The following is a 24,102-nucleotide window of genomic DNA, read 5'->3' as shown; positions in this document are numbered from 1 at the left end:
AAGAAGAGCAGAGAAGAAGAGGAAAAGGAAGAAAAGAGAAGGTAAAAGTATAGGAAAGGACATGAATAGCGAGGAAAGAAAACTAAACACAGGAAAAGACCTGAAATGACAGGGGGGACGATGGAAGTGAAATAAGGAAAAGGATGCGAAAACTAATAAAGAAGAGGAAAAGACTGAATTGAAATGGGGAGGAAAGGAAAGGAAAAGAGAGAACATATGAGCAAAGGAGAGAGCAACAGCAGAAAGAAAGGAAAGGAGAAGAAAAAGGAAGGCAAGAAAGTAAAGATCAGTACTGATAAATAAGAAGCCATTCACACAGATCTAAGGAGACATTTGTGTGTGTCCTGTATAATGTGTGTGAGCGCATGTGTGTGGGCTGATGTGGGCGTCCGTCATTGAATGTGTGGCAGCGGGCGCGGGGCAGCCCTGAGTGTGGCTGCAGATTAATGGGGGCCATTATCTCAATGCCCAAAACACTCAGTGATGAAGAGTCACTGCCTGGCGACAGGCCTCGGCCAATCAATTTGCGGCGCAGCGGTCACCTGCCCGGGTCAGAGCCCACATACGGCCCGTGTTTGTGCTGTTGTTGTGGCGATGGTGGGAGGGATTGGCACATTGCCACAACATTATGGCGGAAAAGGAAAACAGAGAGTTACTCTTTGCCTGGTTCGTATGGTTTGGCAGCTACAGCAGCACGGACAGATTACATATCTCTCTAGTTTTGAGGTACTTGTACTTCAGTATTTCCATTTTATGCTACTTCATTTCACAAATAAATACTCCACTTTCTGGGTTAAACATTATCAGGCGCTTGCCGTGCTTTAATTATATATCTGAAAGTAACTGTGTTGACTTTCTCTCATTCACTTTGTGATATACTGAGGAGAGATGATTGGAAGGATTCCCTCATCTTGCTACTGAATAGGAGACAATGGAGTGCAATAACACAGCAAAGTAATGATGTTTACATTCTTTGATTCACGCTATGATGCAGAACAATGATCCTGACAAGGAGAAGGCTTCTCTGTGTTTAAAATGCTAAAATGGCCGAGTCATTCTCCATCTTGCTTCATGTTTCCCTCACTATCAAAAATATCCACCGTCACTGGAAAACTGTAGGGGCAGCCTAAGGGCTGAATTACTTAGTATAATGACTACTCTCTTGATAATTGAGTACATTTTACTGAATGTTGTTGCTCATTAATTTTAAATGAAATTGTGGCATTGCAGTTTTTGCTTAAAAGAATGATTTGACAATTTGGGAAAAACAATTATTTGCTATCTTGCTGAGAGTTAGAGAAGAAAATGTGTACCACTTTCATGTGTAAGAATGGTTTTACTCTTCTTGTCTAACTTTTCCAAGAAGGTTAAAAAAAAAAGCAAATTTCTCAACTGTTTTTATAAACACAATGTTACAATGGCAGATGTTCGCATTTAACATGGCCAAAGCTCCAGGCAAAAGTAATCCCTGTGAGCAAAACCCCTCAGGTTCAGGCTGTTCTAAATACTGTACCCAACAGTTTTTTTTATATTCCTAAAACAAGCTGACATCAGCTCCTGATTCCTGCAAGTGTTTACATTACGCAACCTACAATGCTACATGTAGCTACATGCTAATGATCTCGGTTGTTGATGTTGTAAATTTCCCCCCAATTTTGGATCATGTTCCTGATGGTATATGTCTGGTTGTGTTTGAAATCTTTTATTGGTGATTTTTAATGTGAGAAAGTGCTGCTATAACATCATTCTGCAGCTGCGAGTACACTGATACATGTAGCCACATGCTAACATCATTCTTGCTGGAACATGTCGAGTTGTTAAGATTTTGTTTTAGAAGCTTTCATGGTAGCAGGGATTTTTCATGGTCGAAAGGACCACAATTCACTGTTACAATCTCTCCCCCAATTGCAGTGAAGGTGCCTAGATGTCAAGAGCACAAACAAAAGACCTGGCAATGCTGACAAATCAGAGCAGACTTTTCTGCGGCGGGGCTTTAAGAGTCCGCCGCTAAAATGGAGTGTTTCAGACAGAGGATGAATACAGGTGTTTTAGCACAGAAAAAAGGGAGAATAAAGCATTTTTTTGAATATTTTAGCATGCAAACATAATCTAGCAGAAGCCCAAATAACAAATATGAACCTGAAAATAAGCATAATAGGTCCCCTTTAATAAAAGAACCTCAATAGTTCTCCTACTTGCACTTTAAGGTCCTTTTGATAAATGTATCCACTACATTGTATGGCCCTCAGTATGCTGTAAAGATACCTTTTCCCCCACTCTCTTTCTCTCACTCTCTCCCCCTCTTTGTTATTTAATACCGTCTCCCCCTCCCTACCTTTCCTCTGTCCTCTATTTTAACAACACCCTTCTCAAAGCTAACTGAAGACCAAGGGAAAATTATTCTCCCCTTTGCCAGAAAATTGTGTGTCTTCCGAAGGATGCTGTTTCTCCTGGAGGACAGGTTCCCCATCATTACCTTGAGAGTGCAAAGATCACTCAGAGAAGAGGGCTCCGAGTTATTTATTCGGCTCACATGCCCAAACTCACACGGCCATGTGCTCAGATACACACTGAGATTGAAAGACACACACACGGATGGAAAGACGCACTAATGCTCGTGGACACACCGCAGAGAATGTCTGTCTTTTTCTGGCTTGAAAAATATCTCGGGGCTATGTGAGGAGGATCCAAGAGGCTAATAACAGAGAAGAAACAAGCTTATCTGGCTTTAATGCTGTAAGCTCAACTCCATGAGCTCGGGTTGTGTTAGTCTGGAAAACACATGCTGTTAAATGGACCCCCTGCTATAACTGGGCACAAATACCTGTATCAGTGGGGAGCGGAACCAAATTTAATCAAACTGATTCATAAGCAGTTTGGAGTAGTTTTGCTTTGTGTTTAGCCATGCTACTAATATGGTGCTAGGGATGGCTTGTTTTTCTGACATATCTTAACAATTATTGGGTGGATTGCCATAAAATTTGACACACACATTCAAAATCCACAAAAAATGAGGCCTTCTGACTTTAGAGAGCCCCTGACTTCAAGTGGCTGGAATTGACGATTACCAATTTCAGTTCTTAAGTTTAATTCCAACCATGACTGACATTTTTTTCGGCCATTTTCTAGATAATCAAACATTATTGGTATAATAAATTGATATTTACACCTCCTGTAATTTTAAGATGGTTTGATTGCAAAAACTCAGGCCACCAACCCTACACTACTTGCCAAGCACCAAATGAAAGGGCTTCAACTAATTACAATAATTCTATTATCAACTAATCTGCTGCTTATTTTCATGATCAATCATTTAGTCTATAAAATTTAAAAAAAAAAAAAAGTCTTACATGCTTCTTTTGTTGAACCACAAGTCAAAAATTGCTATAGACAAACAACAGACCCAGGCATGGATAAACTTTTTCATGGATAAAGAACCCTTCTTTTTATTGTGTCTGTACCATGAGATCTGGGAATGATTGTAGTTTTTAGAGTGTTAGGTGTTTTGAATGTCTTTTTTAGCTCCTATTTTATAGTAAGTATTTTCGAAGCACAAGAGAAACCTTGTACCATGATTGGTTGATTGCATGGACTATTGGTGTAGTTGTAGTTAATAAGCTGTGTATACTCTCCTCTATATTCTAATGTTTTTTTTGGCATACCCTTAACAGCCACAAAAAGTGATGTGAACCATGAGCCGTGAACCACCGGCATCGCCATTTCTAAAAACATGTTAAGACGTGTAAACAACAGGGCAAATACAACACAATTTTGACTGGTCACAACAAAAAAGGCACAGGTTTGCTTATGCAACTTTAGTTTCCTATTAGTTTCCTATTAGAGGTGTGAATGCAAACAGAAAAAAAGCCCTTTAAGGCATTGCAGTTCTTGAGGCGGCTCCCCAGTGGTCAGTTCCTCTCAGGAAGTCCCCAGAACGGTTATGTATGAAAATGCCTATAGATTCTAGATACCCTATTCTGAAACATAATGAAATTACACATGTATAGTAATCCTAACCTTTGTGTCTCGATTTATAAACCATGAGCTGTCATTGAGCCCCAGGTGGTGAGGGTCTAACCAGCGCTTAGACAGCTTCTGGTTATTGCTGACACAAATGGAAGCAATAATAGAAAGGATGGGTCATTCAGAGGCTAGTAAGAACATAAGGAACCCTATTGATTCAACTGAATTGATTTACTAATTTGCTCAATAACAAACTGTCAATCTATGATTTCCTAACAGTCAAGCGCCTTAATCCATATTCTACATAAAGTCACAAAAAGGTAGCGATTTCAATCACAATCAATCTGTAACAAAGCTGAGTGTCTCGGTGCCGTGTGGGTCGAGGACAGGAGTGAATCTTCCCTCTTGCTCTCCCCCACTTATAGAACCACTAAGAAACTGACACATCGCCCCTGCCGCCATAGGTGAAATCGAATCCAATTACAGCAATAAGTACCTGCTTAAGTAACCTGCTCCTCAAGCTCTTGGGAATCATTCATCAAGAGGGAATAAAAGGGTTAAAACCTCCCACACTAACCCCCCATCCTATGACACCCAAGCTCTCATTCTTGACTCTGACAGATGAAACAAGAGCGTATATTGCCTTTAACGATGACCAATATGAATCAATTCCAACAGTCTCCTTTAGAAAGAGAATGAAAGGCCTGTGTTGAGTTTTCATGCCCAGAGGGTCATTTATGACCAAGCAATTTACAGTTTCTTTCATGACAACACATCGACAACTGGTATGAAAGACAGCTAAAAGTAGCCCTATTTATCTCACAAGTGTGGGGTTAAATTGGAAACTCATGTGAAGCCTACAAACAACTAAAGCTTTGATTGTCTGCCAGGGCACGATAGGGCCCAACCCAACCAGATGGTTTCGGGCTGGGCTGAAATTTCGCACAATTACCCGGGGCTTGGATTGGGTTGGTTTCAGTTTTTTTTTTTCATCTTTTTTTTTTTTTTTTTTTAAATGCAGACCTTACAACCCGTGTCATGTTATGAATAATGTATGGCGCCGTGTTACCATCAATCCATCCCAATTCCCACCTCTCATTAATGAGGAGAAATGTTGTACAATTTCTGTTTAATACATATGGCATATGACAGTTTTTGGGCTGTGCTGAGATTTTGTTGATTAGTTTTTTTTCCTTAGCAGCAGTTTGTTGAATTTGAGTCACAGGGTTGATCAGTCAGTTTGTGGCTGGAATGATCAGAGCTGAGTAGACCAGATCACATCAATAAAGTAGAGGAGCAGCTGCTGCAGAGGTGACTGAAAGCAAACGTTTTGATGCTGCTGTTTCATCCAAAGTAGGTTATTGAAGAAACGACAGACAACACTACAATGAGAGCATTGTTGTTCTAACGTAGAGTGTTTTCTATTTCTACCCAGAGTACGCTCTGTGCTCCGTGTGATGAAACGAAGAATCAAACCAAACCAAACCAAAAATATATTCCAACAGTGCTCCCAATAATGGCCAAAACAGAGTCAATACATGGTTGCAAATGCTGATATTATAGCGAGCTGCCACAAATAATTGAATCTGTAGGAAATCCTGAAGATATATACCTCAGAAAACAAATAAATCAGAAAAGCTTTCAGTAAAATCATGTCTCCTTACAGATAAACATGTTTAAGAAACACCCAGTCTACATGTTATAAATATCCAGGTGCAAAACACTCCACTTTTACAATTTGCCAAATATATATGCATCGCTGTCAGCATGATCACAAATCCAGTTAAATCCATTGTGGTTTACCTTGGCCACATTCAAATACAGTGCTCCCTTACCTAAAACAGATCATTTTACATTTTATCTGATTCGGGATCAGATGAATGTTACAGCTGTGTGACTGTATGTTGTGAAATCCCCAGGCCGCTTTTCCCTAGTCCCTTTACATATGACGGGTATAACTAAGGATAATTTCTGTTTAATTTCATGTCAGCTGCCATAATCACATGGGACAGACCCTGTTTGCATTTACACTTCTAGGATGTCGGGCAGCTATCTGATTTATTCAAGATATATGAAGCAGAAAATCTGCATTTTCTGTCACTGCAATGGCGGCAATGGCCACGACTGCATAATATAATGACATAAACATTAATGTTTTATTGAGACACTGTTGCTCAGTTTGTCTTGAATTTTGGCCTGCAGTAAAGCAACAGAGACACTCTGTTCATATACATTGAATATCTGGCCTGACCAGTCAAATAACTGACTGAAATTTTAATTATACAATTGTGGCTTGGAGGCATAGCTGCACTCAAGCAGGAAACCTCAACGGGTCAGACCACACATCATCAGAATACACATGAGCAAACTTGGATAGGATAAAGTCTTTAGAATATTAACAGTTGTTGAATAAAAGCCTATCAGGCTGATCAGTGCCAGCAGTATATCAGCCAATGTCAGCTTCTGCTTCCAGAGCTGATGGGGGGGTTGCCTCTGTATCACAGCAGATGTCTGCCTGCACAGCATGTAATAGCAGCCGAGCACCCTACTGCCATCCTAGGAGTTATAACTCAGAGAAGTTAAATCTCACCCAGCAGTTACACTATCAAGCAGTCTGGCTGCATCGACTTAATTTGCAAACAAAACACAAATGTTCTTTGGGTAAGCAAAAGCACACACAATATTTCAAGCCTTACTGCTGTTTCGCCGATTGCAAGTGCAGATTTTGTTTGTGCAGCGGAGATAGGGTGTTTAATTCATTAATTTCTTGCGCCGTCACTCAAGTGTAATGCGTGTAGATGTGCTGCTAAGACGGAGTTCAAGGCAAACTCGGCCTGTCTGCTGCTTAACAACGTCAGCGGTCGATCGTATCATTGTGAGGGACTGTGGAAATGATCGCTGTGTCAAGCAGAGAGGATAATTAGGATCAACAGGATGAGATTTATACTAAAAAGTCAACAACAATAACCCCAAAATCTCAGTATTGGTTTGTAAAATGACACATTCAGCCCTTATGACTGAACTTGGCAACCTTCGTCATGTCAAGATTTGTCACATGCTGGCTGGAGACCCATGCGACAATAACATAAACCCATGAAATCGATTACAACGCTCACACCTGCCAACACATACAGTGCAGACACACTGCCGCACCAGATGCCACACTCCTCTGACCTGATTGCCGTGTCTTACCTTGGCGATTTGGACACACCAGTTGAGTAGCAGCTGCGATCCGATGTTGTCCTTGTGCTCGTGCACGTAGTCGAGGAGGCAGCCGTGGGGCATGAGCTGCGTTACCAGCTGGATGGTGGGGCTCAGGCAGACGCCCAGCAGACGCACCAGGTGGGGGTGCTCCATGCTGGCCATGATCAGGGCCTCCTGGGTGAGAGGGGGGGGAGGATGACAAAGAGGGACTAAGAAGACTGTTGCATTTCATGACTGCAAATACAGGAGTACACTCTGTTCCTTCTCCAAACATTCGTCATTACTTGTAACAAATGTGGCAAATGAAAATCGCTGACTGAACTTCATGAGCTTGGTCGTCGGATGTTCTTGCTTCATGTTTTTATATATAGGGACAAGAATCAGCTTTTTTTGTCAACAGATTATTTTATGAGAATTTTTGCCTTTAGATAGGCAGGAAATGGGGAAGAGAAAGAGAGGTGACAACATGCAGCATAGGGGTGTTGGATGTCATTGAACTAGGACTACTGCTAAGGACTCAGCCTTTAGTACACAGGGTTCTCACTTTAACCATGCTGTAGAAAGAAAACTGGATACAGTATTAGAGACGGGGCCCTCTTAATTCCCCATGAAAGCTGCTCAGTGGCACACGAAGCCAAAAAAGTGCAACTTCATCATTATAAAATTATCTGGATCTGTTTACTACAGACTTTTGCCAGCTGAGCGGCTAAATTCTGGTTTAGCCCTCCACTAACTTAAATAGGGATAAAGTGATTTAATTGTGCAGTTCTTCTAGACTTTAAGAAGGATCAAAAGGCTCAAGTTCTGATAGTGAAACTAGTCACTTCCCAGAGGTTGTGACGCTTGTATCAACTGATTTACAGATGTCTCTCTCTCAGTGTCAGTAGTCGGTGACAATGTTGGTGAGAGGCTGACGGTGACAGTACATATTGTATTTGTGTGCTTTATTGCAGCATCGGCCTTCATGGTGGTCCTGATGCTGCGTCATTGTTACTGATGGATACTACATCAGAAATGGTTATTACAAGATGTTTGTCATATTTAATGTTCACTAAATTATAACAGGCCCAATGGAGTTATGTTGGACGCTTACTAATCTGCTCCAGTGGAGCTTGAATGTGGACAGGTGCAAGTCACCCTGTGCACATATTAGTGTCAACTGTTGGATGTTAATGTATCATATTGTTTGTGTGTTTATGTGTTTTTCCTCTGTTTTTACACTTGCTGCAACACAAATTGCCTTCTCGGACAATTAATAAAATTGGACTGAATAGAATTGAACTGAATTGACAGAAAAGGGTATTTTTTTGACCCAATGGCATCACCTGACGGACCCAAAAGTTGTATTTGGCCTGAGCCCAGCACACTGTCTAGGGCCTGGTACTTTTGTACTGGATATTTAACTGGCATGATTTCGTGGCAATCCAAGCCTTTTTTTGTGTGTTTGTGGGTGGGGGGTTGTTTAAGGTTGAAATCTGCAGATCTTTACAGGGGCAAAATGATGGACCACAACCCAAAAGGACCTGGGAAATTCATTCCAAGATCAAATTGGACCCAGTATTTTTTTTTTTTTTTAAATCACCCAATTCATTTTTGCCTGAATAATCACAGACCTGACTGTGATTATCCAACAAGAGAGAGACACAAGACCCAGGAGGATGGGTCTATTTTCTGGGTCTGACAAAACTTGGTCATTTAAATGCTACTAAAAATGCTGTTCTATTGCTAAAAACATTACCATGTCAGTTACAACATATTATTATTGCATATGCATATGTGTAACATATTCAACAATTACAGTTTGTCTACTTTTATTTGAAATTGTGACTTATTTATGTGTTGTTGTTGTGTTTCCATCTTTCCTCCATTCCCTCCAAGTCTGCTAGTCCCATTTTTTTTTTTTTTTTACCTTATTGTCTCTCTTCTAATCTTATCCTAAATCGGCCTAATTATCATGAAAGTTACACACACGGTGCTTGTGCATTTCTCTCTGAATGAGTACTAATGATGGGTCTTCTCGTATCCACTCGAGCATTACAAGTAATGGTAAGCAGACGTGGAACCCACAGTAACAGCACTGGACGTGACTGAAGACAATAAAAACCTGGACCCAGACCAACATGTCCAGACTTGGATATTGGGTCCACGTAGGACAGCACATACTTCTAGTCCCATCCCTGGGGTTGAGAGCTGCTGGTTTAGATATTCTAGTCATCTACTAGTATCAGCTTCTAAAGCAGAATTCATGTCTGTCCATACATCAGATATCCCTGGATAATACTGCATCGTATTCTAAAGACTTCCTACTGCAGGTTGAGTTAGATGCATAAATTAAGACTTGTGGGATGATGACTTTATCTGCATGCATAGCATCTATCCATGGAGTATTCCCACTGTGCGAGAAAATCCTGCAGAAATCTTCCTCAAAGCTGCACGGATGCAGTCTTTCTCATCTATATTTTATATAAAACACAGAAATGTTGCACTGACACTGAAACAACATCAATGTGAACGCCGCATATTCAATAATGTCTGGTGTCGTCTAATACAGAGTCACTATGTGTTTGATTTCATAAGCTTCTATCCGGTTTGATTCGGCGTGTAAATGCATTTTCTGTCTCATCCCTTTCGGCAGCAGATGGACGCAGAGGTTTGAACAGTTGGGACTCAACGTTGGGTAATTGTTATTGCGGAGCTGCAAGCAGAAGGATGTGTGGTGGTGATGAAGTGTTATGATGGCGAGGGCTGATACTTGTGGCCGGCGTGGATATGCATTAGCAGAAGCTGCACTTGGAGTCATTGCTTAAAAACACTCACTCAATTCGTACTCTATCGCCTCTCTCTCACGCACGTGCTCTCTCTCACACCGACTCTTGGCGGCTCTCTAAAACACTCCACGATCGCATGCTCAAGGACAAGCTCTCTCTCGTGCTGGCAAATGGTCGAGGAGGGGTATATCCAGGCTTGGCCCCCGAGGCGGCTGATAGATAGATGAGGTGCCTTTTTAAATTTAGGTGCTAAAGAATGAGCTTAGAGGGAGAGTGGTGGTGGTGTGGGTGTGAGTAGATTAATTCTAAACAGGAGGGGGGCAATAGGCCATAGAGAGGCTTTTGGCACCATCAGTGCCCTGATTTAAACAGAGCCTCGCGGCCCAAGGTAGTGCCACTACATCTCCACTTCATAAAACCACCTGCTCCCCCACCCCCTCCGCATTATACAACTCCGGCCACCTCGACGCCAGGAACACCTCGAGATCAAGAGAGGAAGAAAAAGGGGAGGGAAGACGGGGAAGTGTGTGTAACAGAAAGAAAGAGAGCACTTTTATTCTCACTCCGTGATCCCAAAAGACCTGCGACTCATAAACTACGTCTGGCTAAACTCTTCCGCCCGCTTTCCACTCCCGTTGTGTGTGTGTGAGCGTGTGTGTTTGGGTTTCTCTCTCATCTCCCTGAGCGCTGACCTCCATTACTGCCGGCTGACCCTCCTTTCCCATCTAGCCCACTTGCTCACTTTCCCCCTCAAACACACACATGCATACGCACACACACACAGGGTGATATACTGACACAGCTCTGCAAAAGTGGTGCGTGTGTGTGTAAAAGTGTTTGCATGCATGGAAACACGCTAAATTACTATAAAATTCTAATTTATATATTTTGCCCACACAAGCAAATCACCCTGCAATACCACGTGCAAAGGCTTCTGTTGTAAAGTGTGTCCTGTTTGGTTATGTGTTTTTGTATGTGTGGATTTTTTCGGAGTGTGTTTGGAGCTGGCACTCCAGTGGCTAGTTTCCCAGTGGCGAGGCGTGAGCCTGCCTTTAGATTGCTGTTTAACAAGCCGGCAGACAGAGCATATTGGCTCTGGATGGACAGAGACCCCCGCTGGGAGAAACAGGGGAGGAGGAAGAGAGGGAAAGGAGAGAGAGAAGAGGAGGAGAGGAGGGAGGTGAAGGGAAGATGCAGGGAGGGAAATAAGAGAGAAAAAAATGGGTAGAAAGGGAAATAGGGTAGCACTGCCATGATGCATCAGTAATACGACAATTATTTTTTAATCGGTTTATCATGTATCATGTTGGAATTCCTAAAACTCAAGGCGACGTTCTAAAATTCAAACAAGTTTTTACAAGAATTAAAAAAAAATTGCAGAAGCAATTCCACACTTTTTAGAAAGAGTGCAAAAAAGTATAGAAGATAAAGTTGGAAGAAGTGGTTAGTTAGATACCAAGGTGCAGAAGATTAAAACGTGTAGGGCAAACATCCACAATCATATTGAAGATGAACCACAATCCTTTTGCAAACACTGCTGATAAGTAAAAAGCCCAGTGTCTACCATACACTAGAGGACTTTGAAAAGATTTTAAAAAGCGTGTGAGAAGTCTGTCACTCTTCAACATCATAAGACATTATCAGTTTTTTGTCACGCCTTATACGATTTTGCAAAGACTGGGTATCTTGCAGGGTCACAAACATCTAGATTCCTTTTGAGATTATTTCCCATCCTGCTCCTGGTAGAAAATATTTTGCTAAACTCTATTTAGGAAATATAACATTTTAACAATTCCTTACACATCTGCAAAAACACATCATTCAGCACCATCACATCAGCAAATAAAAGATAAAGGAGGTCATATGTCGACAGTATCCTTGTCCTTGTCAATTTGGCATCAGTATAATCCAGGGTTCCCACACACGGTGACAGACAAAATAATAGACAAAATCAAAATTTTTCAAGTACCCTTATGAAAAAAAAAAAGTAGACCGACTTGCCCAATTTTTACAGATAAATTTGCTGTTGTATGATATTACATGAAAGGTTATTCATGGATGATTTTATAACAATGTCATTACACAGAAGAAAATTCCAGAATTTTTTCTATAACTTTCAATGATTTTGTCTAATTCCATGACTTTTCAAGGCCTGGAAAATTTAACTGTGAAGTTCAATGACTTTTCCAGGTTTTCCATAACCATGGGAACCCTGATCATCTCTAAATATAAACTGTATTTAAGTACAAACATTACATTTTGGGTTTTGTCTCCTCAACATGTTCAAGCCTTCATTGCTTGCTGCTTTTTTACAGTGGGAGGAGTCTGGGGGAATGAAATGCAGACTGTTACAAAAATTAAGATTTCTTGTTCACTCCACAACTCACAACCAGTTTCTTCGCCTTTTCTGCCGTCCAAGAGAACCGAGACTTGTTCGAGTTCTTGTGCCTCCCAGGAGTCTCCTCCATGTTTACTGTCTACCCGGTTTGCTGCTTCACGTTTGGTGCTGAAGCGAGCACAGCTATCGATTGTTGACGATGATTAAGTCATTATGATTGAAAACGTCCGATAAAATTAAACATGTTTGACTTAAGACAGCTCAGACTGAGTTTTATGAACACTGTACACCAAACAATCGGGTAACGAAAACTTGATCCTAACCCCACCAACCCTTTAGGTTTTATTCTGACATTGGAAATGTTTTTATGACAGTGAAGTCACTTGGTGTAAGGCCGGTATAAATGTGTAAAAAGAAAGATGGGTAAAAGAGAGACGAAGACGGGAAGAAAGGAGAGGATGGAGGTGACAAAGATAAGGTGGGAAGAACTGCTTCCTCCCAGCTTCCTCCCTTCCTCCTCTTCTTCTCCTCCTCTATATTCCAATAAAGCCATATCTCATAAACAAGTGCTGTTTTTTAATAGAGCCTGGTTCAATACATGCCTGGCTGTACAGCACAGTGGAGTTCACTTTATTACCGGGCTCTGACTGAGATGCTGCTCTCGTAAGAATTTACCACCGAGTGCACAATCCCACAAAGTGACAGGCTTGACCGTCTCCATGACAAGGCTGAGGCTTTACGGCTCAAACACCAGAGTGGACACAAATTGTTGCAGTATAAATACTCACGTCCATGAACTCCACGTTGGCTTTGGGACCGGTGGTCTCGTTGAGGATTTTAATAGCCACAGGGATCTTCACTGTTTCACCTTCTGGGACCCAGATGCCCTGAAATACACAAGTAATCACCATAAATGCAGACTCAATAAACATTCACAGCAAAGACCCTGATGGGTTTGATGGTTACTTCCTGTGTTTAATGACTAAAAAATTAAAAAAAATATAATCTACTTTCTTAATAGACTCACCTAGTTATAAACATGGCTATAAATTGATCTTACTCAATGAATGCAGATTAATTTTCATAAAATATGGCTTTTAAATCATACAGGCCCATCAATACTTTAATTGAGAGGAATTTAAAGCCGCTGGTAGAAAAGGCAGTATTTATTCAATGAGTTTGCCGAGTTTCGGGGTGGTATGAATAATTTTTGCCAAGGGCAGTGAAGTTGGCAAGCAAACAGCAGTTTCCGTTCCAGGTCCTTGAGCCGCCCTAGGCTCATGTCTGTCAGAAAACGCTGCTACAAAAGGAAATGTTTATGCTTATTGTTTAGGTTGTCAAGCAGGCTTGTTCCATCTGTGAGGGGGCATTGAAAGGAAACTTTTTGCTTGAGTGTGTCTTCTTTGCCATCTAGCTGACTCACTGATGTTTGATTTGTAATGTGGAGGCTCCACATTTGAATGGGGAGTGTGTGGGTTGTGTGCTGACCTTGTAGACGGTTCCAAATGCTCCAGAACCCAGAATCTTGACCCTCTTCAGCTCCGTTTCTTTGAGGATCCGCAGCTGAGCCTGGTTAGGGGCCGTTCCGCTGGGGGTCAGGGGCTCCACCAACTGACAAAACACACATTAAGACTATTTATCCAACTTGTCACCTAGTTTTGTGCCAAAAATATGAAAAACATTCCTTTTGGCCACTGCCTTTGATCAAAAACCTGAAGTGTGCCCTTCTTTAGCTTGAAGTCAAATTATTTGTAACCTCTTCTAATGGATGCTAAGAGTAAACCATTTATCTGTTAACTACCAAAGGTCACAAATTTGCATTCCCAAGGATAGCGAAGGTATTACCCCCTGCACTCTGACTCTGACTGGCTAGTGCTCATTAGCTGTGTTTACATGGACTCTTTTTCTCAATCTGATTGAAGATTTCAAATCAATTCAGCCAACCATGGAAACACCATAGTATGTCCTCAAATACAATCTGGTGTTTACATGCTCCAATGCATGTACATTAAGTGACATTCGCAAAAATTATGAATATAGCATCTTTACAGGGCTGTCAACTCTTGCATTGACCACGAGACACATGCGTTCAACACTTTTCACATACTGTCACGCCAGAAGTGCATCTTCTTGCAGTGCAAAAAACATAACATATAACTCCTGACAGCAGCACAGCGCTCTCTCCCTCTCCTCTTGCTCACCTGGGCAGGAGTGAATGAGTTACTATGGTTACAGAGCCACTCAAGCCGATCAAGCGTTTGCCGTACACTTTGGCTCCAAACGCATTTCTTTTATTTTGATGATGACATTTCGGCTCTCAGGCCTTTTATTCTTCAAGATCAACAATCATACCATCTTAAAGAAGGCATGAGAAATCAAAAACAAAAGCAGTGCATATGGAATCAGAGTGTGCAACACTTGTTTTCTATAAAAAATTCAAATTCAAATTTCCTTAAGATAGCAAGGGACTTGCTCACTATACTCTGCCTCTGATTGGCTTACCCTGACATTCTTAGACTAATCCTAATCAATCAAACCATTGAAGGCAACGAGTGCAAGCCAGTCAGATGTGGAGCAGGACGGGTCATTCCTCAGCTCAGCTATTGCTTGCTATTCTAGGAAACATAAATTTGCTCCAGCTAACCAGTGGAGACCAAATAATGGGCAGTGGGCATTATGTTTTCCCATGTTTACATGATTGGCCAGCTGTCCATCAGCAAAGCCAATAGAAAAAAATGAAAGTCAAAACATTTATTTCAGAATGCAATAAAATTTCACCACTTCTAAATGGACAGGTCTCTGAAACAAGGTGCAAAATACCACTGAATCAATGGAGCCCCCCCTATCAAGTTGCCCATTGACCGGTGAGTTAGCACTTAAAGAATGCTGGTCTGCAGAAAGCATGATGTTACACAGTCTTGCACAGCAGATTGTGGCTTGCACCCTTAACACTGGTTTGTAGCCCATCACTAAAACTAAAGAAGAAAAGGCAAAGCCAAATTAACCAAAACTGACATTCCCACCTCTTTCCCTCAGCACTCTGACTCTTAAAAAAATGTATTAAGAGTGTGCAGCAGTGTGAGGCTGTTCTTTTTAAAATAATAAGTAAAAAGCTAGAGAGAGAAGTGCAAGGTGAACATCAAGGTTTATCTCTGGCAAATAAATAAGCAGCCAAAAACAGTGACTGCCCTGTCCTGATAGTCCTGATTTTGGAACGAACACACGCACGCACACACACACACACACACACACTCTCATTTATGAAACACAAATAATTCAGGGGTGTGAACGTGAAGTTCTGTCAGAACTGGCAGTTACTAGTGTGGACCGCAGCGTGCCCGCCGCTAAACAAATCACAGTCTGGTGTCAGCTGCTATCACAGCCGACAAAGAGTAGCAGCTCACCAGCTGTGCACATACAAAACAATTCCAATTCAAGGTTATGACAAGCCTTCTCCACGCCGCCTGGCTGCCAGTAACAGCTGACACTGAACAGCATCCCAGCAGCTGGCCGGGCCACCCGCCTCACCACTCGCCGCTCCACAAAGCCTCGGCTACTAAATATAAAAGAGCAGGAGCTGGCACCTGTAACCGAGCAGTGAAAAGATCTGAGCCAGAGGGAAGGAAAGGCCGCACACACACAAATATGCACACTGAACACATGCAGATACACGCATGTACAGTACACGGATTCACAAATATTGACAACACATGCAAATTCATATCAACACCAAACACACGCGCACATGCGCACATATCAGACCACAAAACACACACCCACACACAAGAAGTCAATGCTTCTAATCAATACACATCTTAATGGGCCTATCAGCCAATCGGGTCCCTCATTCGCGCAGTTTATCAGTGGCACAATCACCCAGCTCGACCACGGCCATCAAACAATATAATGAGACAATATATCAGTCGGTCAGCCATACAAGCACTTACTTAATGTGAAATAAAACCATCAGCACAATAGGACTGGTGATCGCACCGCCGGGCCGGTTGGCAGAGTGGCTGACATTGCCCGCAGCTCAGCAATGACACGCCGTTTAATGGCTGTTGTTATGGCCGGGGCCTGAAGGCGCCACAGTGTAAGCCTGCTGAGATGTCACTGCAGGAAGTTGAGTTAGCAGACGGGACAGTGGAAGGAAGATGAGGGATAAACGCTAAGGGAAAGTGAATGACATGACAGGAGGAGGCGGTGAGAGCGTGACTCAGTGACCGTGTGATGGTGAAAATCTCAGCCGGGCATTTACTCCACTGTGTCCAAAAATCTGATTTATCTTGAAACAATTATAAGATAGGGTGTAAAAAATCACCCAAAAACTGAACTGGAATCTGAGCAAAATTTTTTTTACTATTGAAGATCGTGTATTATGATCAAAAAGCCCCAGGAAAGCTATTAAATGACTATTTTTGTGGTCAAGAATGAACTGCGTCTCAACTGATAAACTCATATCAAGCGACTTTTCGAAACTGTGCTTACCTTTTTGATAAATTTAAAGCAATCTGACTTTCGTCCTTAAATGCATACAATTTTCATAAAATGGAAACTATGAATCTTTAGCAAGTAAAACAAGAAGGACACAGACACAGACGAACATATAGCCAATACTCAATATATCTAACTGAGTTTCTAGGAAAAGATGATTAACTTTAGGTAATGCCATGAGGGAAAACTGTTGAATTTGATTAAAAACTGCAATGTCCACAGAACATCTTGTTGTCAAAACTTGTTGGTTTGTGGTCTCTTGGCACCACTTTCTAAAAAGTATAATTAAAGCTTTTGACAACTTATCTTCAAATCTTAAGTATATTAATTATCAAATATTTATATATTATCTACTTACCTACTACTACTTTTTATCAGGTTTAACTGACAAAACAAAAAACACCCACCTTCAACTTGCCTCACATTTACTTTCAAATGTTGCTTAATAACTTGTTTACTTGTTTAAGAATTATATGGCAAGCAGAAAGTGATACATCAGAGGTCCAAAAATCACAGAATGTCCAAAGTCTTAGAAATGCCCTTAAATTTTCAAATTGTCCTGAAATCGTAGAAATTCCCTAAAATCTTAGAATCGCACTGAAATCCTAGAAATATGCTTAAGTCCTAGAAATGTCCTAAACATGTCCTTCAATCAAGAAGTGTCCCAAAATCCAGAAATGTGCAAAAATCCAAGAAATGTCCTAAAATCCTAGAAATGTACTAAAATCCAGAAATGTCTTATTATTCTAGAAATGTCCTATTATCCTAGAGATGTCCTAAAAGTCTAGAAATGTGCTAAAATCCTAGATATGTCCTGAAGTCTGAAATACCTCCTAAAATCTGAGAAATGTCCCAGAATCTTAGAAACATTTATAGGGCTGCTGCGACTGGCCCCTGGCCTCCTGTCACTTTGCATAAGTGGTCACAAAGCAAGGCAGGTTGAGCACAAGGTACAAGTTAGATTTATTATTTTTAAATTTAATTTAAAAAGTGAAAATAAAATTTGTCCCTAAATCCTGCTCCATCTTTTGGAGACGAGGGAGGAGTTGAGTCATTCTCACAGCCTGGGGAGAGAAGCTGTTCCATAGTACGGATACTTCTGTGTCTTTTCTCAGACGACAGCAGGGTGAACAGACTGTGGCTGGGGTGAGTATCCATGCTCGATGTAAATGGATGGATGGCAATAGTCTGTCTTATTTTAGTGCTCATACAGGTTAGCGTATGAATTGCTTGCATCTGTCTATGCATGTCTGATGGGAGGGGCTTTTGACAGAGAGGGAGATGCAGGAGGAGAGCTCTTATTTATTTTTTGCCTTTTTCAGAAAACTACCTACCCTAGCTTTAAGCCAAGGTGACCCATGGGGTGAGCAGAGTGACCTATTAAGCGTTAGGGGTGCTGTGTAAGGCCTTCAATTGAACCTATTACACAGAACCTATTAAATGAAATATTAAATTACATAGATGCCAACTCTATTTACAACAACAAGAGAGTCAAGCTTTGGTCATCCGCCTGGTATTTGGCCAAAGAGCATTATTAGCATCAGTTTGTTGGTGCATGAATAACAAGAAAACAAGTGATGCTGTAGATGCAGAGAAATGAAGAGATTCGGAAAAGAGAGACGAGGCGCAGGGAGGAGGTGACAGAGCAGCGCTATGAGCAGATGGTGACAGGCTGTAGCTGTTATTGTTTCATTAGGACAAAGCCGGACTGGACTGATGAGGAGCGGAGAGGAGAGGTCTGTTAAATAAGATGCACACCCATGGCCTGAATAACTCTCTAGAGCTCGTTCTCACTCGCACACACTCACCACGCCACTTTATTTACCAGCTAATAATGCACCTTGCCTTAGCCAAATTAGCCTCTGAGCGGAGGATTCAGAGGCTTCATTGGTACAAATAAGCAGTAAGTTTGAGCCTCGAGCAGGAATACATTCACAGAATTATTGTGTATTGAGTAAGTAAACAATGTCCTCAAACATAAAGTTGCACTGCCATCCCTCGGGTATTGGCTTTATTGTTAACATTAGCCATATAAAATGTGACATTTGTTGTGTTGTGTTATCAAATCAGGTGAAATACAATTGCTGTGGCACAAACTTTTGCCCGAAAGGAGTCACACTGCGTTGAGCCAGGTCTGTCCATTTTCCAGTTAACATTTTGACTATTGTTCCTGTTTATTCCACAAATACAGGACTTAGAAAAGAACAAAAAAAAGAATTGTTTGGGGAAATAATGGAGGGTATAATAAAAGTTTTGCTCTCTGTTGTCACAGTGGCATAATAGTGATCAAACATGCTCATGAGATTTGACTTAAGTAACAAAAAGTACAATACAGAACAGATCCAGAGAGTAGTTTTAATGGTAATTAGGCTAAACTAAGTGGCTGAGGGCATGTAAGGTTACAACACTGTTCAATGCAACAATGAGCACCTTATTTTCCTTCATAAATTTGGGGTATCTCGATGGCCCAGTAAAATATTCTGGTGCTATACTTAGGAAACCACAATGACAGAGTGAGCTCATTAGGACCATTTGCGCATGATAGCAGGAGAGTGCGCTTATCAGTATGCAAGGACATTCATGCTTGGTATTAGTGAACCCGTCCCAGCAGCAATGAACTCACTCTTCCTCCAATTTTTGCATTATTCTTTACTGTAGTTACTGAAAGTGAATTTCTGTGGAAAGCTTTCTCTGCGAGAAATTTTGTTTAGTTTTTGTTTTTGGAATTGGCAGTAATACACATGCTCATTAACTTGTTAATGTTTTCTTTTTGGTGTGGAAGATAAGAAAAAGAAATACACAAGTGTTCTAAGCAAAAGTAGGTACAGCAAGCCCCAGTGCACACTAGTAACCAGTTTTAAAGTAGATACACACACACACAAACACAAACAAACACACACACACACACACACACACACACACACACACACACACACACACACGCACACACACACACACACACACTTAAACTAGCTACCGTATATTGTCTTTTCTGGTTGAAGGCACTGCTCTGTCTCCTCTCATCTGTCTCCTGATTGGCTCAAAGTGCATGATCAAGCAAATCAGAAAGAGGAGTTCAACGTGACCATGTGGGCATCAATGGTGAGACAATCAGACAGGCTGTAAATATGCCTGCAATTACAGGGAAAATGTGTGCATGCAAAACTATGAGCAGGTCAATGCTGAAGTTATAAACTCTGATGGATGTTTAATGGCAATAATATAAGTTCCATAATACTTGCACATTATTTGTCCGTGCTTTATGTTTTGTCTGCACATGTATGAGAGGGGGTAGTTATACACACATCACATAGGTGTAAGGCTATTAAAAAACAGCGTGCATGAGGAAAAATGTAACTTTATTCATGTAAAAGATGGTTTAGATGGTTAACTACACTTGCCACCATAGAGCTCATCAACCTACTGGTTTGAATTTTGTGTAAATATATATGTGTGGTTTCATCAAATATTTTGACCTGATGAAGAAAAGTTGTCTTCATTTAGTATGCAGGTGTTATTTTTTCCTAATGTTTGTTTGAAATGTCATTTTCCTCACACCTCTCTGATATTCAGCATGACACATATAGCGTCTTCTGGATTAAATTTAACATGCGCGTCAGTATATGTGAACAATGCTTGGCTGCACTACATGCATTTGTAATGACAACCCGTGCCTCCGTTCAGCCAGCCTGCCCCGAAGTGAACGACGGGAGCTGTCCAACTCCCCCGAACACTGAAATCCTTCTTGTAAGAAAGCAGGGGAGAGCGTGTGAGCAGCGTGAGAGCTGTCCGCAGCCTGTGGTGCTGAAACACTCACATGGCCTGTGGCTGTACAAAGCAGCTGGAAGAGGACCTTGGAGGGGAGAAGGGAGGGGGATTCAAGTGCATTAGTGCTGCTTCATTGGACTGGGGTCAGAGTTCAAGGCCCGGGGTCGCGCTGCAACAGTGAGGGGACTCTGCTGTTTGTGCTGTCTCTCCCTGCGAGCAAAGCAATTTGTTTTCAGGGGCTTCCTTAAGAGGCACCACAGTGTGAGGCTGGCTTTCTTTCAAAGCGAGAGCGAGGGAGAAACAAAAACAGAGCTAAAAAGATAGAAAGTGTTTGTTCATGAGGGGGACAGACAGATAAATGGAAATACAGAGATCAAAAATGGAGAACAGAACAGAAAACTAGAAGGTGAGGATGCAAGAGACAGAGAATATTAAAACAAAGACAACAATAAAGAAATGAAATAGCTGTGTGTTTTGTGAGTCAACACCGCACAACAGCCTTCACACGTGTCCTTGATATGGAAATGTCGGCTGAGCGCTCAGATCACGTTTTGACAGCGTGCACTGGAGGCATCTTTTTCCTGTCTGACACAAGAGGTGAGCTCTCTGTTTAAAAAAGCCGTGGCAGATAGAAAGAGAGTGAGTGAGAGAGAGAGAAGGGGGGAGTCCCTGAGCCTTCGCTGTCCCCAAATCCCTAACCCAGACAAGCTTGATCTCCATTCACAGACTCGGCTCTATTATTCGTTTGAATAGAGAATCCACATTCACCAGCCAGTCTAAAGCCTATCGTGCGGTTTCATCAGCCAGAAAGAGCCTGTGGAAAGTGTGATAGAGGGTGCGAGGAGGAGCGCAGGTTTTTTAGTATGCTGGGTAGGTGAGAGCGGAGAGCAGCGTTCAGATGGAAAGTAAACAGGAGGGAGAGGAGTATCAGTGTGTATGCACAAAGTATGCATGCACTGTGAAGGCGCATATTCGTATATTAAAAGAGAGAATTTAAATTCCAGAGAGATGTGAAGAACACCTTAGAAAACCAGTGCTGGCCACAAAATCACGCACGTACAAGAGCACTGCTTACAAATAGGGCTGGGCAATAAATCGATATTGTCATTCCCCAAGTGCTGTCTTTTCCTGGTTTTAAAGGCTGCATAACAGCAAGGTGATGTATTTTTCTGAACTTAACCACACTGTTCTTGCTGTTCTGTGTTGTTGCTTTAATGCTTCTGGTTTTAGTAAAATGAGCTACAGAATTGAATTGTTGAGAAACTTGCACCATCTCTAGTGTGAGATTTTCTCCGTCTTAAGCTAACTATGTGTGTAGCATGTCCATATTGACAAAAAAAGTAAACATTTATATTTATATGTGCCATCTAAGTAGCTAACTAACATTATCTCAAGCTGGTGACCAAAGAACTTCAATAAAAATGAACAGACTCCAATGACGACCAGGGGAGACGCTTGCCAAGCTGCAAACCACTGCAGGCCACTGTTCAAAACCAACCCTTCACTGCATTTCCATCAGTATTTGTGGAATTAAATCTAGGTATTTTTTTTCCACCTATTCCTTGGTGCTTTTTGAGGCCATCGCAGTGTTTCTCAGCAGTGTTTGAGACACCGCACCTAAGTGTTTTTCATCAACATGTCCCTGCTCTCCCTGCCCCTACATGTGGCACTAAATCTGCATGATTTTCACTGCACCTGAGTGTAGGCACACTTGTGGCACTTTGTGGCACTGAACCTGGGTGTTTTTCACCAACTCCTCCCTGCTTTTCCATCAGCTTTTGTGCCACCAAACCAGGGTGTTTTAGGCCAGAAAATGATTATTTTCTAACCACAACCAAGCAATATTTGTGCCTAAACACAACTACATCTTCACCACAATGTTGAGGAAAAACAGAAAAGTTCAACATATCTGCTACAACATAATCTAGAAATGTAACATATATGGTTTGCAAAAATGAACAGTATGAACATTTTTTTTCCTGGTAATTGGATTGATAAATATTGCATGAAAGCACCAACAGCCAACCTTACCATACTGTCGAAAAAAACAGTATCAAGGTACTCGGTCAACATTCTCATGATATATGATTAACTTCATGTTGCCCAGTCCTACTTACAAAATAATTCAGATTTTAATACTGTTGGATTCTCACTATGTACTTCCACAAAAGCATTTTAGACTGTAGCCCTCATCTGAGGCGACAAATTGTGGGTTTCAGATTATATATGTATGACCCTGCTGGCACAAATCACAACTGTCAGGCAATGACACTTTCAACCGTTGATCCACAGCTTTGTCCCTGTCCGTTCAGCTAATGCTCTTACACAGAACGACCTACAAAGACCGGGCAGCTTCAGTGTCATGCTCAGGACGCTACACAGCTGCTAATGTGCGTGTCGAGAGGACTGAACCCATGACCTAACTCTTAATGAGTGGTCTGTCTGTAACCCGTGAGCCAACCTGTCACAGGCGTTAAAGATTTTATTGTGCCTAATTACTTTTACACCCTATTAGGTCTCCTCGGAGGATAGGAAATTGACTCGGCTGGCTATATTTCACATTATCCTGGCGGAGTATTGAAGGAGAAAAAAGAATCAGTCACAGGACAACTTTATATCAGACAATGCAAAAGGGGTCAAAAAGATCTCCCTCCAGCCTGACCCTCCCCAGCCTCTGTTTCTCCGTGACAGTACATTAGCGAATCGGCTCGGACTGAAGACTTCCCTCCCGGTCAAGAGGCTGTCGGAACAGGGCTCGCCTGATTAAGATGGATGTGTGTGGCCAGGATGAGGCAGAAACTGCCCGTGGCCGCCCTCCTCCAATTCCCGTCTCGAGCCTGACAGCTGTCTATAACGCTGCCGCCTCTACCTGTAAATTATACTAATGCAGACTGACAAGCAGCCTGCCCCACTCCTATGGGCAAGGCCGCTCAGCGGACCTGCAGTGATGACATAACTGCTGGGCCACGCACGGGAAACAGAGTGTGTCGTAGCAGCACAAAGGTGATCAACCAGAGTATAAACCCTGCACTCACCTACACCTCCATCTTTGACTTTCTCTTTTGAATATAAAGTCTGCTCTGCTGTCTTAATGCTTCCCAAAAATGAACCCCCTACAAGGCCAGATCGATGGGCGATGGCGGCCGTGCATAATTTTAAAAAACTTATGCGCAATGCGTGGTTTAGCTAAGCACCATAGCCAAGGTTTAATGTTTCAAGGTTTGCTTATGAGTGTTGTTGGCATCCATCTGGAAAAGTGCACTGCAACTTTGAGGTAAAGGATAACAAACTCAAAGAAAGTGGGAAGGCCCGAGTATTACTGTGTGACTTTGGTAAAAACAAACTAACCCTCACAAACAACAAAATCACAGACAGCCCTTTTTGTTGGGGAACTGAACTGAAAGTGCAATTTATTTATGCTCTCTTAAAAAACAGACTCCATTCACAAAAACAGTAATTTTACCTTGCTGAACACAGGAGCTGCTGGTCTATCGCTGCTTTAATCAGCTGGTTAGTTTGTGTTACTGCGTGACTTTGGTTAACCCTTTAAACACAAGTCACACAATA

At 41.8% G+C, this 24,102-nt stretch overlaps 1 protein-coding gene across 1 annotated transcript in view; it reads right to left on the bottom strand.

Moving 5' to 3' along the window:
• LOC121963010 (receptor tyrosine-protein kinase erbB-4-like) overlaps positions 1-24,102 on the bottom strand; it is a 306,066-nt gene that overhangs the window by 31,365 nt on the left and 250,599 nt on the right. Inside the window, exons 18-20 of the mRNA XM_042513368.1 lie at positions 13,762-13,884; positions 13,062-13,160; positions 7,156-7,341 (exon numbers count right to left, since the gene is read on the bottom strand). Coding sequence (XP_042369302.1) covers positions 7,156-7,341; positions 13,062-13,160; positions 13,762-13,884 — 408 coding nt within the window. The remainder of the gene's footprint in view (positions 1-7,155; positions 7,342-13,061; positions 13,161-13,761; positions 13,885-24,102) is intronic.

Source organism: Plectropomus leopardus, chromosome 24, assembly GCF_008729295.1.
Source record: "Plectropomus leopardus isolate mb chromosome 24, YSFRI_Pleo_2.0, whole genome shotgun sequence".
In the NCBI taxonomy this organism is placed as follows: domain Eukaryota; kingdom Metazoa; phylum Chordata; class Actinopteri; order Perciformes; family Serranidae; genus Plectropomus; species Plectropomus leopardus.
Note: the sequence above shows the minus strand (reverse complement) of the source record. Positions and strands in the feature narration are given on the sequence as shown.